The following is a 20143-nucleotide window of genomic DNA, read 5'->3' on the forward strand; positions in this document are numbered from 1 at the left end:
TTGAACAAATAAACATTACTTTTCACTTAAATTCAATGTTCAAGCTGCCACACATCTGCCTCTTGGCAGTTTGAACATTGAATTTAAGCAAAAATCAATGTTTATTTGTGCAATAAACTTTTATTTCTGTTTTCTAACAGCAGTAAAATGTATTTTAAATTAAATAAATTACATATTTTCTTGTTTTTGTGTCAATTAATTTAATTAAAAAAAATTTTTGGACACGCTGTATAATTAACGTTAATGTTTATATTACTGAATAGGGAATTGAATAACCTTTCAGATGAGCTAGCACTCGATCCATATTCCAATTTAAAAAAATAGTCGATTACGTCATCATGCCCAAATGGATGACGTCACTAGTACGATATATATGTCAAAAAATCATAATTTAAAAATCGAATAACTTTTGTATTTTACATTTTTTTCTAATTCTGTAAATAAAGCAGTTTATAGGGGGGTCAAAATATAGTGATTAACCCTGTACACACAGTGAGCACGTTTAGGTTGGGATAAATTAATTTCCTCGCGAATGGGCGATTTTGGAAATAATTCCAAACACAGGTCGATTTTTAATTTTAAATTATGATACTAGTGACGTCATCCGTCTGGGCGCGATGACGTAATCGATGATTTTTTTTAAAATCAGAATAGGGGTTGTATGCTAGCTCATTTGAACGGTTATTCAATTTTCTATTCAGTAATATAAACTTGATTATTTATACAGGATGTCCAAAATTTTTTTTTGAATTAAATTAATTGATACGAAAAGAAGAATTTATATGTAATTTATTTAATTCAAAATGCATTTAACTGCTATCATAAAACACGAAAAAAATGTTAATTTGACAAATAAAATATTGTTTTTCGCTTAAATTCAATGTTAACGCAGCCACCCACTTGCCTCCTGTCAGATTGAATATTTAATTTAGGCGAAAACAATGTTTATTTGTCAAATAAACATTATTTTCTGTTTTCTGACAACAGTGAAATGTATTTTAAATTAAATAAATTACGTACATTCTTCTTTTTGTCACAATTAATTTAATTTAAAAAAAATTGGACACCCTTTATAACTAATTATATTAATTTTAATATGTATTACTGAATAATGAATTGAATAACCTTTCAAACGAGCTAGCACACGACCATTATTCTTATTAAAAAAAATCATAGAGTATGTGTGTAATTTATTTAAATTAAAATACATTTTACTGCTGTCAGAAAAGAGAGAAAAAATATTCATTTGACAAATAAACATTGCTTTTCGCTTAAGGGGATTGGTACGAACTTTCGGCTTCAATGCTATTTAAATGGGATTCATTTTTTTCGAATCCTGAGAAAACTAATAAGTATTTTGGAAAAATTTAAACGCAAAATGAAAGGTTACGTTATTACCGAGGGCCGAGAGTCCCTAAAAACTTCTATAATGTTTATTTTAATAAGTTACAGGGGTGAAAAAAAATTTAGGGTGATTTTTAATTTCAAATATGTATCTCATTCAAAAGAAACTCTTTATTCATTCTAAGGAACTTTCGACCATCGGTAATAAAGTAATCTTTCATTCTGCGTTTTTAAATTTTTCGAAAATACTTATTAGTTTTCTCAGGATTCGAAAAAAATGATTACATTTAAAATACATTGAAAATTTTGACAGTCGTCAAAATTTTGCATTTTGTTCCTTTCCCCTCAAATTAAATGTTCAACCTGACAAGAGGCAGGTGGGTGGCAGCGTTAACATTAAATTTAAGCGAAAAACAATATTTTTTTGTTAAATAAACATTTTTTCTTGCTTTCTGATAGTGGTAAAATGTATTTTAAATTAAATAAATTATACAAATTCTTCTATTGTGTCCATTAATTTAATTACTAATTAGTATTTTGTATTTTGACAACGAAACCCGATCTGAGCTTCGAAACGTTAATAAAACCTTTTTTTGGTAAAATTGTGGCTTATTTCCCATTATAAATAGTTGCTTATAAAAATGCCACAAGGAAATAGCTTCAAAAAATCCGGAAAATCAGCCTGCTTTTCCCTTGTCCCAGTAGACTTCCCCCTTAATCAAAAACCTTAATTAACTCGGATATTAATAGCAAAAATGTCACATTATTAAAGCTAATTAAAGCAAGAAATAATTATTTTGGAGGTAGGTACCTACATCTAGGGATGTCAACAACCTTAAAAATCACAACTCAAATAGTAAATAAGCAAGGGGTTCCATTAGATTAAATTTCACAGTCACAGGTTCTTCTACGCCATGTTGCCAGGTCATATAAATTTATGAAAATAAAAATTTACTCATATGGAGAACAATGTAATTTTTTTTTGGAAACGGTTAACTTTAGGAAAAAATGTTATGAGACTTTTTTGTTCTAAATTGTGTATTATATCGACACCTTAAAGGAACGCACTATTTTCGGGGATACTGTGTATATTTTATTATATTGTTTACGATTTCAATTAATTAACCATCGAATTCTGATATTTCCTACATAAACAACCGGCCTTCCTGAAACTGTTATTATTATTTCTTCCGCTAACCCTAAAATAGCCTATACAGGGTGGTTCATCTTATTCGCCTCGGTCTCTATACGGAACACCACTTGATATTTTAAAAAAATTTCTTCACAGAAATATACAGGGCCTTTAATACTACAATCTAAAAATAATGTGAATTATACAGGGTGTTCCAAAAAAGAGTGGTATATCAAAGTTATATTTTTTCTTATGGAATGCCCTATATCTGATGACATTATTAAATTGACCTTAAAAAATAAGCTATACTTTCATAAGGGTTCCCTATACCTAAATACAGGGTGTTTTGATTTATTTCGATTTTTATAAAAATGTAAGGTTTTAGAAAAAAATAAATATCTACGAATCTAAGAAGCAGTAACAAATTCTTTCTTGGATCTTAATAATAGACTATTTAGCATACTTAAACAGATGCTTATTGCAACAAAATTTCTTACAGGGTGGTCAAAATATGAGATTGTTCTATTAACAAATTCAAGCTGTAATAACTTACTTATTTTAAATAGAACACCCTGTATCTTACTAGTCTATCCCGTAGAAAATTTGCTTAGCTTTCAATTTTTATTAGGGTTTCCTATACCTATCTTTTTACAGGGTGGTCAAAATATTAGATTTTTCTATTAATAAATTCAAGCTGTAATAACTTACTTATTTTAAATGGAACACCCTGTAGCTTACTAGTCTATCGAGTAGAAAATTTACTTAGCTTTCAATTCTTATTAGGGTTTCATATACCTATCTCCCTTCATTTTTTAAATATTTAAAGATTTCCTAATTTGTAAGCTTTAAAAATTAGAATTACATAAGTACCTTTGTCGTGTTTATGTACAACACATCACCAACACCGGCAATATACTTAGACAAGATACTGTCATTAATAATAAAATTTTCATTGTTATCATGTAATCACACAGAGTGTTGTTTTATTTTATTTGATTTTGGCCTACATGTGAAATTGAATAATACGTTTATTTTAAACTGCATACCCTATATTAGATGCCGTATTCAGGAAGATATTTAAATTATATTTCATTCCGTATAAGTATTTTCCATATCTTAACCCAACGGTTATTAAGTAAATTTAAGAACGCCACTTTTTGTTTGAATCTTTAAATCGCAATTACAAACAATTAAATGCAATGGCTACTTTGACGAAAACGAGCCTATTGTACAAAAATATGTAAAAATGGGTATTTACAGAATAACATGGGAATTTATATCTACAGAATAACATGTGTATTGAGAATGTTAACATGGAATTGAAGAGATTTTAAATATCTACCATTATAAAGAATAGAATATCGAGTATGTCATTTAAAATAAGAACACTCTGTGTGATTAAATGATAAAAATGTGAATTTTATTAATGAAACTATCTTGACTAAGATATTTAAGTATATTGCCGGTGTTGGTGATGTGTTGTACATAACCACGACATAGGTACTTAATTCTAATTTTTAAAGCTTACAAATTAGGAAATCTTTAAATATTTAAAAAATGAAGGGAGATAGGTATAGGAAACCCTAATATGAATTGAAAGCTAAGTAAATTTTCTACTCGATAGACTAGTAAGATACAGGTTGTTTCATTTAAAATAAGTAAGCTATTACAGCTTGAATTTGTTAATAGAACAATCTAATATTTTGACCACCCTGTAAAAAGATAGGTATAGGAAACTTTAGTACAAATTGAAAGCTAAGTAAATTTTCTACGCAATAGACTAGTAAGATACAGGGTGTTCTATTTAAAATAAGTAAGTTATTACAGCTTGAATTTGTTAATAGAACAATCTCATATTTTGACCACCCTGTAAGAAATTTTGTTGCAATAAGCATCTGTTTAAGTATGCTAAATAGTCTATTATTAAGATCCAAGAAAGAATTTGTTACTACTTCTTAGATTCGTAGATATTTATTTTTTTCTAAAACCTTACATTTTTATGAAAATCGAAATAAATCAAAACACCCTGTATTTAGGTATAGGGAACCCTTATGAAAGTATAGCTTATTTTTTAAGGTCAATTCAATAATGTCATCAGATATGGGGCATTCCATAAGAAAAAATATAACTTTGATATACCACTCTTTTTTGGAACACCCTGTATAATTCTCATTATTTTTAGGTTGTAGTATTAAAGGCCCTGTATATTTCTGTGAAGAAATTTTTTTTAAATATCAAGTGGTTTTCTGTACAGAGACCGAGGCGAATAAGATGAACCACCCTGTATAAAGCAAACACTTACTTGAAATCGTCCATGATCTGCGGATAGTCCTTTTGATAATATCGGCAGTGGGTAAACAAACACGGGTTTCCCGCCTCTTGCTCGGCCTTCTCACGAATTCGTTCATCCATTCGCCACTTGCTGCTTGGATCTCCCTGGAATAAGGAAACGAAAAGTAATATTAAAGTGGAAACTCCAGTGGGTGTTTTGTGCTATGAAAAAACATATAATAGGTGTCTCGAGTATCTTCAGGATATTTGTTTTTACAATATATACATTTTCTGTAACCTGTATTGTAAGATGATCGCAAGAGGAATATTTGTGAATCTTGAGAGGTAAAAACAGGCACTTTTTAATTAAAAATTTGGTGGGGGTTAAATATTTTTCGTATTTTTTTTAATATGTATAAGCACCAATATCTGAAACTAAATTCAAATTTCTTATAAGCACCCGCAAATTCTTGCTAATTAACCACTCTATTAAATCAAATATAAGTTGTAGAACCGAAATGGTCTATATAATTTTGCGTAGTTGGGAAATTGGTTGGGTCTGGCCAGAATAATTACTTCAATAACTTTCCGGAAACTCTCAACTACCCCTTAATTTAATATATTCGTTTAGGGATTAGTTCACGAAGTTGATGGAAAAATTAAGAGTTGAGAATTAACATTCAGTAGATTTTTGATTAATAATTATATTATGAAGTTTGATTTACAAAACATTTTTTGTTTAAAAACATTCAAAAGGAACAAGGGAAAGGCTTGATTTTTTTGGCTACTGCGACTATAGGAAGTATGGTCAAACAATCAATGACATACGGTTTGACGATGACACTATTTTATTAGTGGAATGTCTTGAAGATTTACAACAAATGATTGACAGAGTGGTAGAAGTCAGCAAAGAAAACGAAATGTCCCTTAATACACAAAAGACACAATTTATGGTAATAACAAAAGCTCAACAGCGCCAAGAAAGCATAACAATACATGGAGAACAAATTTAAAAAGTTGAAAAAGATAAATATTTGAGTACAATAATTACTGAAAATAATGAGTATACAGAAGATTAAATAAAGAATAGAATAGGCAAGAAATGATTTCAACAAACTACAGAAAGTATTCCGTAGCAGGGATACACGGTCGAACAACTAACAGAAAAAAGAATGGCCAGAAATAGATCCGTCCATCTGGCTTTTCTAGATCTTAAGAAGGCCTATGACTCGCTACCTAGAACGAAGCTATGGGAAGTAATATTAATAACAAATAATATACAGGAGTAATATTAATAACAAAAATAATAAAGTGGCTATAAAAACGGGTAATAGATTATGCAGTCCATTTTAGACGACAAAGAGACTACTACATGGATGCTCCACATTTCCTACTCTGTTCAAAATATTCCTGGAAAAAATCATGAAACCATGGAAAAGAAAGTGCCAAGGAATGGGAGGAATGAGAAACGAATACCTATATACGACGCGTCGTATGGAAAAAGTGAATATAGATTTTTTTGTGAAATTCTTAATTGTATATCAAAAATGCACAATAACTATGTACTTCTTAAAACCCACCAAATTTCATTACAATGTTGCCAGTAGTTTCGGAAAAATCGTAAAAAATGTGCCAAATTTTTGTTCTTCAACGCCCTGAATCTTGAAAACGGACGGCGTTACAAAAATTTTTAACTAAGTAAACCCCATTTTTTTTCAGTTTTTTACCTATTCTAGCTACCTTTTTTTGAAACACTCTGTATATACTCTGCTCCTGTTCTATTAAATTTTAAATCTTCATCTTTAAGAACTTGTCTTCATTGTTTCAATCTTTGCTCGAAATTTCATAATAATTTTCTACTAACATTACTTCAGCATACATTAAGCACCAGGAAAGTTCTTTAATGGCAATTAATAGGTACAATATCAGAGTCTGTAACAGTTTTTGCTCATTTCCTCTTTATACTAGCACATCACATTATCCTGCAAATACCTATTCCCATCCCATAAAGTCCAACAAGTCGTATTTGACCTGTGCACTTTCATCTGTGTTAAAATATACGAGTATTACGAGTAATTTGTCAAGATGGGGTTTATCACTCAGAGTACGAAGAAGAATTCTGATAAAAAACGAACTAACCTAGATTTTGCGAGTGACGAAATCACACGTGCTGAAGTAATCGTTGGTTTTCGCAACAATCAGAGATTAGGAGGAAGAGTTTGTTTTCTGTAACAGTATATTAGATACATGGGCGTGCAGTTCTTAAGGGGGGGGGTATGGTTTGAAATATTTAATATTTTTTTATTATTTCAAATAAAAGTGCATACTTTCAAGAATACTCTCTGAAAATTTCAAAATAATCGGAGAAAAAATTACCAGATATACAGCGTGTTGAATATCTCTACCTTCGACTCGCTTTGCCGCGACTTCGCGCCAGCACGCTTGAGCGTAGTGAGAAACGTTAAACAACTGTTCGCCTTCTCTTTTGTAGATTACTCCTCGATTCAAAAAACATATTCCAATGTGCATCACTTTACGATTTAAATTGGAAAATTGGAAATTGGAAAAGACTGCAAGACTTGTACACACTTCTAAATAGGTCAAAACGGCAAACAGGTGTATGTTTTCAAAAAACTTTTGATAGTGTGTAAAAAATATTTTATTATCAGCTAAGTACTTTCGACACATAACGTGTCATCATCAGAGCTTCGTCCTCTTATAAAACCTTCATAGAAGAGCAATTGCTAAACGACACAATAAAAAACATGTATACTGGGCAAAAGCCACAGATATAGGGTATAATAACCCTTTAAAGTGAATAAAATCACATCTAAATTCTTTTATTAATTAATAAGACAACATGGCTGAGTCAAACCATTTTGAGCCCACGTGAACAGCAGATCAGCTGAGGAAGACTGACCTCAGGAAGACTGAGGAAGACTTCCTCAAGATCCAAGACTGACAGTCTTCCTCAGCTGATCTGCTGTTCACGTGGGCTCAAAATGGTTTGACTCAGCCATGTTGTCTTATTAATTAATAAAAGAATTTAGATGTGATTTATTCACTTTAAAGGGTTATTATACCCTATATCTGTGGCTTTTGCCCAGTATACATGTTTTTTATTGTGTCGTTTAGCAATTGCTCTTCTATGAAGGTTTTATAAGAGGACGAAGCTCTGATGATTACACGTTATGTGTCGAAAGTACTTAGCTGATAATAAAATATTTTTTACACACTATCAAAAGTTTTTTGAAAACATACACCTGTTTGCCGTTTTGACTTGACTTTACGATTTGGCAGACAAATAAGAAGATGAAGATGCAGTTGTCAAAACTTTAAACGCATTTTTCTCAAAACTGCTTTTTCAAATGCGGTGGACATTGTAATTGAAAAACTACTTGGCCGATCTACCTGATATTTTGCACAGATTTTCTTGAGACATTTCATGAGGTAACAACGTCGAGATATTTTTCTTTTTTTGCTTATTTTTGTTCAACAATAATAAATCTGTTGATTTTCACTAAATTTTTACCAAATATTTAATTTTTTTGATTTCTGAGTGACACCAAAAATTCAAAAATCATTAAGAATAAAAAAAACTCGACGTTGTGACCTCGTGAAACTCATAAGATAATTAAATCTTTTTGAATTTTTTGTTTCGTATGATCTAGTGACGAGTTCTGATGTCCACCGTAAAATCCATTATTTTTGTGAGCTGCCTGTCAAAATTTGTCACCAATGGCTTACTTTTCAATATTTTGGATTGAATTTTTTAAAAATATTCTTTGAGTTGTACTTAATATGTTTATTTAATTTAAAAATAAAATAATTGTACCATAGCTTCGAAAAGAAATCACAAAAATGTGCTTGATAAGTTGATTTCAAACCATACCCCCTTAAGCTGTCGTTTATTATTAGAAAAATATAGACAATATGATGGGTAATGGTACCTCAGAACTTGTGGGCGTTGAGTTTTTATAATAACTGTTGAATTAAAAATACAGTAGAATACCGATTATCCCAGAAGAGAAAAAATAATTTCATAAATGGGGTGCAAAGGGGTCTCGCGCTATATCTCGTAAACTACCAACCCTACGGAAAATCTGATTAAACACAAAATGTAGCAAATTAAATTTTCTACAATTTTGTTTCTATTACTTTTTATCGTCAAGTGACCAACAAAAAAGATATAAACAAAAATATATAAAAAAATTTTAACAAGTTTCCTTTTGTAGGTTATAACTTTTTGTCAGTTCATTTTAAAATAAAATAACATTATAGCAATTTTGTAGAGGGTTTTTCAGCAAAAAATTTCCACTATAAAGTTGTTTAATTCTATTTATTTATATAGGTTTCACAGCGCTCCAAACTTGACCAGATTCTCGAATGCTCATAGGGATACAATAAAAAAAAGTTAGGCTTACTTTTCTATCTACACATATTTTTTATTCATACAATTTATTATGATTTTAACATTCCTATGCTATTATTAATCTGTTTTTGACCTTTCTCCCCACTGTAAAACTTATAACCCTAAGCATATATAGAAAAGGCCCAAGAAGTTGTTTGCGGTTCAGCAGAAGAATGACGCAACCGCAAAATGCAAAATTCTTAAGAAGAGCAAAAAACGAATTTTTGATATCAAAATCATAAAGTATGATCAAAATTAGCCATTCACCACACCGTGGTCAGGATCTCGAGATACAAGCGTTTTTTGGGATGTGCCGCTTGTCTATGAAGTAACATACCTTTTTTCCTATTGTATATTTTGACTTAAAATTTTCCCAAAAACTTCTTCATGAATTATATTTTATTGTTATGTTGGTTAAAATTATAAACTAAAAAATTTGTCAATCAATTTTTTTAAGTAAATATGAAACTAACGAAATGTGATGACAAAATATTTAAAAACTATTAACTCCTTTTTTAACGTGTTTAACATTTTGGACAAATTCCATTGTTATTTACCTACTTTAAAGATGACACAGTAAAATTTTCAAAAGGAAATATTTACAGCGACCAAGGATACAGCGAGGTAAATTTGAAAAATCATCAAAACTGATTTTCGGCATTTTTGTATAAAATTCGATTTTTGGACATGTTCCACCAAATCTAGATAAAAATAAACTTAAAACATAAAAATAGACCAAAATTGGCCATTCACCTAAAATTTGATTTTCGCGGTCGGCATAACGATTGCTGCCGCTCGACTAATATACAGGGTGTCCAGAAACTCTACCGACAAACGAAGACAGGAGATTCTTCTGATAATTTTATGACAATTTAGCTCAATTCGCCTAGTCCGAGAAGAGTACCTTTTAGTTGTAGAATATCTCACAATTTAATAATACAGAGCCAAAAATGCTTAAAAATTAAAGACAAAAAAGTTATGTGATTAACCGTTGTCCTATTCAAAACGGACGCCTATGATCGGTACTGGAAATTGGCAATGGATGGAATCGATTTATCCCTGGAAGATAAATATACGTACCGATTTTCGTTTTTCTCAATAGAATCGTTCTGGAGTTATTTAAGAAAAACTACTTACATGACGCCATCTTCAAAGAGCTCTAGCTTCTTTAGGAAGCATTTTCGGACTAGGCGAATTGGGTTAAAATATCTTAAAATTATCTGAGAAATCTCCTGTCTTCGTTTGTCGGTAGAGTTTCTGGACACTCTGTATAGATAGAACAGAATTTTTTTTTATTGTATTCCTATGAGAATTCGAGAATCTGGTCAAGATTGGAGCGCTGTAAAACCTAGATAATAAATAAAATTAAACAACTTTATAGTAAAAATTATTCATTAAAAAATCCTCTACAAAATCGCTATATTTTATTAGTTATTTTATTGTGAAATGAACGGAAAAGAAGTTATAACCTCCAAAAGGAAACTTCTTACAAAATTTTCTCATGTTTTTGTGTATAACTTTTTTGTTGGTCAGTTCACGATAAAAAGTAATATATATAAAATTGGAGAAAATTTAATTTGCTACATTTTATGTATAATGCAATTTTCTGTAGGATTGCTAGTTTAGGAGATACAGCGCGAAAGCCCTTTTCACCCCTTTTTCCAATATGGCGGCCGGGGGACAAGGGTGGCGACCCCAAAAACTTGAACTTAAGCTTCTACTGAATCCCCCTACACATTCAAAAAATAAAATTGCCTCCTCTAAGAAATGCAACCTAAATGTAACATTTTAATGGACATTATAAAAATATTTTAAAACATATTATATTTACCCTCCTGTGGCTCCAATTTGGACGCCTTTGGATTAATTTCATATTAATATCAAAAGACGCAAATAATTAAAATAATGAATATTTCTCTCGTGGTTCCGTATTTTAACGTCAGCTAAATTTAAGGAATTCAATAATACTATGGATATTACAAATTAGACGTCATAGAGGGTAAACAAAACAATTACAACACGTTCTGAGGTCTTTGCCCGATTGATCAATTATATTGAATTAACTAATACGAAGAAGTGTTGTTTTTAAAATAATGAGAACCAAAAAAATTTAAAAAACACTTGATGATTTATTGATAATAATAATTATAGTATTTTTTTTGTAATATGTTTTATTTAAGCAATTAAGATGTTTTTTTTCTATAAAACGACATATCAATTAATTACTCGTATTCCTCATCATTAAACTACTATTCCTGTTTGTTCTTACATGTTCGCACTATTTCAGTCATCTCCCTTAATACATACGTTAATGTTTTTTTTCTAACGCTGTTGTGTGTCTATTCTGAAGGAGGCTTCAGACAAAATGTGGACGGGACGATGTAAAAACCTAGCACAGCTTGTAGCGCCGAGGATCAGGCGCGGATCTAGAAATTCATAATAGGGGGGGGGGCAGATTTACCGAAAATATTATTATCATTATCCAGATTTAGCCATATGGCTCACGTTCCCTCTAAAGCTCTGAGCACAGTGCGGTTCCAATATAGCTTGTAGTTGTCGTTTTCAAGTATTCTGTCAGCGACGTATTGATAACAAGGAAAATGGTCGGTTTGGAGAAGTCCCAGTTTATTGGCTAATTCCTGGTGCATAATATTTCCTACTGAGTCATGGCGTTCTTTATAATTGGCATCGACTATCAGCTGGTAGCCCGCTGTAAGATGTTGAATAGTTTATTTTTGCTTGACATCCATATCGGCATTTGGCATTTTGGACTTGAGCGTCTTTGACTACATATTTCTGGTAATTTTTAGTTGGAATAACCTGATCTTGAATAGCCGGTAGGAAACCCTCTGTTTCGGCAAATATCCTGAAGTCAACCAATAGTTCGACAATATATTGCCGACATATTTTTGGCTGATCTCATATGTCGCCCATGCAGAGGTTTACTCATCCAGGTTAGCATTTTTTTCTGGATAAAGAAAGGTGGTTTAAGCTCATTGCTTGTTCCATCAGTTTAAGCAGAGCTGTTTCATGTACTGCGCAAATTGCGCTATTTAAAGTAAATGGTAGTGCCGCGGTAATGCTATTCTCTCTACTGCACTGAGTGGATGGAAGACTTTCTATATATCCGTTTTTGCCCATCTTATAACTCACACCGCTCTTACTTCCTCTAAAGGGCAAATTCACTCATCCCAGATACGTACGGTATCAAAAGGATTGAGCTCTAGTGGCGCTCTTCCCGTGCTATCGAGTCCTAAGTGACTTGGTATACTGGAGTATCTCCCAAAAATTTTCGTGTATTGTTTAAAAAGTGGCACAGCTTTCAATATGGTCTATCTATAGGGGAAGGACGTCGAAGATGACGCACCTAAGCAAAATACATTTTATTTAAGGGTAAAAAATATTTAAGCTAACTTTGAATGCTACGAGCCTGTAATTTGGACATTTCTATAACCAATTTCTAGGATTATTTTTAAATTCAATAAAAGGAAGTATTTTTTATGCGGCTTTAAAAAAAAACGCTTTTGCGCCATCTTACCTTCCACCGAGGGAAAGATGACGCACAGTGATGGTGAAGATGGCGCATGTAGGTATCTATATTAAAAGCGCAAGTGATATAAAAAGAAAATTTATTTTTTAATACTGAAAGTAAGAAAATGTAAACAAAGCTTTTTTAACATATTAACAAAAGTCACAAATGTAGTTTTCGGGACTTTTGGCTCCACTGCATTCTTTATGCACCCATTGTCCACAACTTGTGCATCTGAACCATGTTTCCGTCTTTTTGCCGAAGTCTCCACATAATATGCAGATATCAGTTTCACCTCCCTCGTTGATTATGTCATCCAACTCATCGTCATTGCAAAGACCTTCTTCATCAAAATCGCTTTCTTCAGTATCGCTATCCTCCAAGATTTTTTTGTTTATTTTTTGTTTGATTATTTTTTGTACTTTGGCTTTCCCTTTATTTTTATTTAGTTTTAATCCTGCATCATTAACCAATACTTGTCTGGTTACTTTTTTCTTTCCTTCTTCCGACTTCGCCAGTTTTTCTTTTTTTTTATTCTCTTTTTCTTCTAAGAATTCTTTTAAAGGGGTGCTTGTTAGAATTTCAGAATGTTGCTTTTGTCGTCCATATTTTCTTTTAATTTTTTTATTGGGCAAAGGAACTGGAGAAATAAGTGAAAGAGAAATATGTGGACGTTTGGTTATTTCATTTTGTTTTGTGGGGGTTGTGTGACGACTTTCAGGAGACTGTCGGCTGGTTGATGGACGTGGTAATTCTGGTTCTCTTATAGATGGTGTTGTTATTAGTGGAGGTGTTCCCTGAGGTGCAGGTTCAGGAGAAACATCTCTATCCAAGCTATCATTGCTTAAATTATCAGCAGGAAAAAAGTCATCTTCTGTGAACTTATCAGAGTTTAACGGAAAAATTCCGCACGTTCCGAAACCAGAAACGGCCTTATCAATATTTGCCACCTGATCATATGCTAACTTAAAAATCTCGGCGACATCATATGGAGTAATTTTATCTTCAAACTCTGAGTTGCTGATCTTAGATTTTAGAAAGGAATTGCAATGGCGACCATACGCATATTTTAATGCAGAAAAAAATGACACATCAAGAGGTTGTAATTTGTGGGATGTGTGGGGTGGAATACTAACCATTATAATCCCATTCTCTTTGCAGTAATTATAAATATCCAGTGAAATATGGCTCGAGTGATTATCTAATACTAACAGAACGGGATTATCTGGACTAGACAGGACTTTTTTTTGGAAATGCTTCAGCCATAATAAAAACATAGACGTATTACTCCATCCATTATCCGTGCAGTTGTAAATCGCACCGCTTGGTCCATTTTTCTGAAGCTGTGGGCTCATCCTCTTCCTGGGAAATATAAATAATGGAGGTATGTAGTTACCGGAGGCACTGAACGCCATTATTACCGTGATATTCTTCCCTCGTTCCCACGAAGAAATGATTCCAAACTGCTTTACTCCTTTGGGTCCAAGTCTTTTACATGATTCTTTAGGAACCGTAGATATACCGGTTTCATCAACGTTGTAAATGCGATCTGGCAGAAATTTATATTTTTCTTGCACTGTTTCCAAATTTTTAAAAAAGCGGTCTACTTCTATTTTATTGAAGGCTGTTATTCTATTAATGCTTGTAGCTTCTGGCTTTCTCAAGGAAATTTGAGGATTTCGTTTTATAAATCCTAGATACCAGTCTTTTCCAGCCATTTGTTTATTCTTATTAAAATTGTGTTTAATTTCATTGCGTTCTGCATAAGCAAATGCCATGGTTCTCAGCTCTATGCAAGTGATACCAAAAAATAAATTGGCCAGCTTGAGAACATGATCTAGTATCTCCTTTTCATGATGTGCCGAAAACAATGGGGCTCTACCAAGAGACTCTGATTTGACTTCCTTTAATAAATTTTTAACCTTAAGTTTTCTCCTCAATGTAGCTTCTGGTATTGAAAATGCCCTTGCCACTTCCCGGATTTTACGACCATCTCTACAAATTGCATTCAATGCTGCATTAAGAGCTGCTCCAGAAAATGATCCTCTCTGTGTTTTTCGTATATATTTTCCCATTTCTAAAAAAGAAAAAGATGCCTCAAAATGCAAAATAGACACTAAATAATAAATATTCTATACTCCATTGTTATTTAAGGTAATGAACTGAAAAGGCAAAGATGACGCACTATAACAGCAAAGATGACGCAGTCTGCGTCAACTTAGCCTGTTCAGCATAACCTACAAAAAATGGTTATCAAAATTATCCATCATCAAATATTTAACAGATAAATCCTCGCTAACTGAAAATAAATATCACCTACTCCCATGAATATGAAGAAAATCCAATGGAACCATTTTTAAACAACTTACCATTAATATTCGCAGTGTCAAAAATAACAAGAAATCAACGTGTATCGCGTTACTCTGCCTCACAGATACTAAACAGTACGAAAGCTGACCGATGAAGTTTTAAAGTAATAGTAGTTTCTAAAGGAGGGCGCCACGGGTATAAAAACTGAATTTAGTGAAGTACTTGATAAAATACAGAGGTGCGTCATCTTAGACGCTGCGTCATCTTCCCCGTCCTTCCCCTAGAGATGTTCATTCAGACCCAACTATTTTATGGTTTCTAGAACGTTCTTCGAAATGATTCCAGTAGTAGAGAGAATATTAGGTATTGTCTGGTACTTCCAAATCTACGTAGTTGGCGATCTTTTCGTTATATTTGACACGCAGATTATTTTTGTTAGGTATAACCACGTCAATTAGTGTTCTTGTGTCATGAATTTATTAACTACATAATATGAAATATATGTTCCATTATTTGACACTGTTTGGTCTGTAATCCCAGTTTTGTAATTGTCATTCTCAAGCATACTCTCAGGAACGTATTATAGAATAGAATAGAAATATGCTTTATTGTCACTGAACATTTTTACAATTTTATGGACAAAGCTTACATACAGTCAAAAGAAAAATAATATCAACAACAAATAACAACTACAATTTACTAAAATTAGATAAATCGTCAATATACAGTAAATATGATATAAAACCAAAGACAAAAACAATTAATTGCAAAATTTATATAAATTGCAAATTGAACATACTTACAACAAATAAAATACAACATTAGGAATTGACTGTTTAAGAGGAAACAGTAGCGATCAACAGGTAGCGAAAACGCGTTCCAAGATTGCGGCTGTAATTTTGAATATTTTTTCGAGATATTTGGCACACGTATTCGTAATATAATAAAGAATGGCGGTACAGAGCAAAATTTGAAAAATATATAAATATGTGGAAATTACTCTGTAATTAAATACAATATTAAAAAAACGAAACTGTACCGCCATTAAGAAGAACACAAAAATACACTTTCTTCAAATAAACCTTTTTATCCGATGCCTAGATTTTGTGTCATTTTGGAACTACTAATGAAATAAAAAATTTTAGTAGTTCCAAAATGACACAAAATCTAGGCATCGGATAAAAAAGTTTATTTGAAGAAAGTGTATTTTTTTGTTCTTCTTAATGGCGGTACAGGCTCGTTTTTTAATATTGTATTTAATTACAGAGTAATTTCCACATATTAATATATTTTTCAAATTGGGCTCTGTACCGCCATTCTTTATTATACCGGGTGTCCACTTATATTTTCCCCCATTTTAACTGCCTTTAACTTCTAAACGGCTTAAGATAGAAAAATGCGGTTTTCGCTGAATTGTTTTATTTTAGTAAAAGTTTTGTCTGAATGTATTGCATTTTTTATATCACTTTCAAATACGAAAAAAAAATGGCGGATTTTTGGAGAAAAACGTTGTTAACTTTTTTTAATGGAACACCCAGTATATTTTTTTGTAAATTGAAAGAAAAGTCATTCACCTATCCAGCGATATAAAGTTTCTCAAAATCGGTTGTCAAATCACTGAGTAATTAATTTTTAAAATGAGCGGTGCAACGTGGATATCACATACCTATGTAAATAACATAATATAACTAAGCAAGATCATGATATTATGTGATTTCCACATTGCATCTCTCATTTTAAAAATTATTTTCTCAGTTATTTGACAACCGATTTTAAAATTTTTTATATCGCTGGATAGATAAACGACCGTTTTTTCAAGCTACAAAAAAATATACTGGGTGTTTCAATAAAAAAAATCAACAACGTTTTTTTAAATCCGCCATTTTTTATTTAAAAGCGATATAAAAATGGTCATTTATCTAAAAACTTAAAAAAACGGTCATTTACCTATCCAACGATATAAACTTTTTTAAAATCTGTTGTCAAATAACTGAGCAATTAATTTTTAAAATGAGAGATGCAATGTGGAAATCACATCAATTCGCTTAGTTATGTTATTTAGGTATGTGATATCCACGTTGCACCTCTCATTTTAAAAATTAATTACTCAGTCATTTTACAACCGATTTTGAAAAACTTTATAGCCATGGATAGGTGAATGACCTTTCTTTTAATTTACAAAAAAATATACTGGGTGTTCCATAAAAAAAAGTCAACAACGTTTTTTTTCAAAAATCCGCCATTTTTCTTTTCGTATTTGAAAGCGATATAAAAAATTCAATCTATTCAGACAAAACTTTTACTAAAATAAAACATTTCAGCGAAAACCGCATATTTTTATCTTGAGCCGTTTAGAAGTTATAGGCAGTTAAAATGGGGGAAAATATAAGTGGACACCCGGTATTACGAATACGTGTGCCAAATATCTCGAAAAAATATTCAAAATTACAGCCGCAATCTTGGAACGCGTTTTTGCTACCTGTTGATCGCTACTGTTTCCTCTTAAGCTACTGCGTATGAAACCCAATTTTCTTAGTTATTCATTAAGAAATTCTTCTATCGAATAATATGCTCGATAGAAAATTCTTTTAGCTAGATAGGCTTTTGTCATCTTACGGAACTTTGTGAAAAATGTTAAAGATTTAAGTTGTAAAGGGAGATGGTTGTAAAGTATTTTTTGCGGAATATAATATAGATTTCTTTACTAACTCAGTGGATGGGATCGGCAAATAAATATCAAAGATTGAATTTCTGGTGGAGTAAATATGATTGGGCCTTGCTGGAAAGACATGAAGGTGTCTACGAATTAAACAAACCGTTTCTAGAATATATAAAGATGGAAGTGTTAAAATTCCGTGATTTCTGAAGTAACTTCTGCAATGTGTAGATCTTCTGAGGCCAAACATATATCTTATTGCTCTTTTTTGCAATATAAAAATAACATCAAATTGAGCAGCTGTACTAGAACCCCAAAAAGGAAGACCATATCGAAGATGAGACTCGAACAACGAAAAATATGTTAATGTCTCCCATATTGATAATATGGGAGATGCAGGAGTCTCACTTTGATAGCTATCTCTTAATGAATGATCTTTCCTACTGAGTCATGCCGTTCCATATATTCAGTTGCAGCAAACGTATAAAGTAATAAGTGCATAAGTTAATAATTCAAATAAAGCATTCTAAAATAGTTACACAAATTGATAATTTGTAGCAGTAATGTTCCTTTGCTGAAGTCGGGTTAATTGTAAAACTGTAAAAAAATAAGAGACTGAATGCAATAGGGGAGTCCATGGACCCGTTGACCCCCCTCTGTATCCGCGCCTGCTGAGGATGATGATAATAATCGCGTGTTGGTGATAATAATATTAATTTAAAATGTACATTAACAGAGAACTCGACATATCCAAGATGAAGAAGAAATATGGACAGTATATTCTTGATTATTTGAAGCTTGACTTTAAAACTTGACAAAATATACTTTTTGTGCAATAAAGGATCATCTAAAAATGTGCCACCCTTATAAAATAAGTAAAGATTTGCTCTACTTTAAAAATCTGAAACAAAAACTTCAGAAAATAAGTATGGTAGACCACATGTTGGATCAATTGCAAAAAGAGACAATCAATTTCATAAAAGAGACATTAGGAACTTGTAGCAAAATCAAGGAAATCTCATAATATGGGAGATCCACTGATTTTTCCAGCTGTAGAAAAGGTGTTAAAAACTATTCTACACCAGCCTGCATAATATTATGTTCAAAAGAAATCCTTTTAGAAACAACACAGTTCAAAGACGCATTGATAGAATGAACCATGATGTTTAGCCAAAGATTTTTTGTGTATTTTTCTGAAAACGAACCGTTTCTCAAATTAGTTACCTGGTAACTGATCATTGGCCTATTTCTTATTCGCCAATGTTTGTTTTGTACGGACAAAGAAATCCAAGAACTTCTCTGTGTGAGAACTTTGGCAAGAGGCACAAAAGGCGAATCAGTATTCAATTTAAGAAAATTTAACTGGGCTTTTATAAAACACTAATAAGGTCAGTGCAAACATATGGAGCAGAAACGTGGTCATTTACACAAAAGGACTAAAGAACTGCTTAAACGTTTCGAGCGAAAAATCCTAAGAAGAATATATGAAGAATAAAAGTTTTGGGGAACATGACGTAAAATTCATTAAGGTACCAGGCCTTAGACGGATACGGCATGTAATAAGGCGAAAGGAAGATGCAAAAAGCAAAAAAGTTTTTGACAGAAGAGGTCGTTATTACATATGTAATAACGAGCAAGAAGAAGACCGTGAAAGACAAGTTAGAAGACGATTTAAGATCTATTGGAGTTAAAGGATGGCGAAGAGCTGCCAGAAATAGTGGTGAATGAAGATGTTCTAAAGAAGGTTTTGGTTCTTTACGAGCCGCGGTGCTACTGATGATGATGATGAACAATTTCAGTACGGTGCCTGGTTTTACTGGAGTTTCCTTTACTTATTGAGAGAAGGCATCAAAAATATGAATCATCGTAATGATTTCCAATCATCTTACTTTTTTTTACAGTAAATGAGGTAGAGAATCTATGTTCTTTCCTTTTATCATATTTCCTTCTTCTCTGACATCATTTTTATCATCAAATATGAAGAAATTTTTTGATATAGTACTAATTATTTATGACCTTCACAAAACTTATAAAGGTCTTACCATTGATTATGTATCTTTGTAAAAAAACTGTTCTACAAATTATTAGTTTACAGAAAACGATAAACTATGACTCTTTGTGTTCCATTAAGAAATCATTCTTAAAATTTATCTTAATAGAATGTTCATAGAAAATATTTAAATTGTTGATTGTTAAAAAAATATTTGGTTTTTGAATGACTGATAGTATTAAATACGTAAATAGTAATATCGCTCTTTTAATTAGAACATAGTAATATCGGTCTTTTATCTATTGTAGAATTTTCCTAAGCGCCAATGTAACCTACATGTTTTAACATCATTTGTGTAATGTTTACTAATATTTGTACTGATAGGAAAGCACTAGATATGTAATGTATGTATGAACAAACTCGTATAGGTTATTGCCATCAAGTTATTGCAGAAAACCTTAATTTTAAGCTCATTACAAAGTCATTTGCATTTGAGTGGT

General features: G+C 31.8%; 1 protein-coding gene across 4 annotated transcripts in view; it reads right to left on the bottom strand.

The window, feature by feature from the left end:
• LOC126884772 (uncharacterized) overlaps positions 1-20143 on the bottom strand; it is a 786660-nt gene that overhangs the window by 336451 nt on the left and 430066 nt on the right. For all 4 annotated transcript variants that reach the window (XM_050650993.1, XM_050650991.1, XM_050650992.1 and 1 more), the window contains one exon: positions 4779-4912. In XM_050650993.1, coding sequence (XP_050506950.1) covers positions 4779-4912 — 134 coding nt within the window. The remainder of the gene's footprint in view (positions 1-4778; positions 4913-20143) is intronic.

The sequence above is a fragment of the Diabrotica virgifera genome, chromosome 5, assembly GCF_917563875.1.
Source record: "Diabrotica virgifera virgifera chromosome 5, PGI_DIABVI_V3a".
NCBI lineage: Eukaryota > Metazoa > Arthropoda > Insecta > Coleoptera > Chrysomelidae > Diabrotica > Diabrotica virgifera.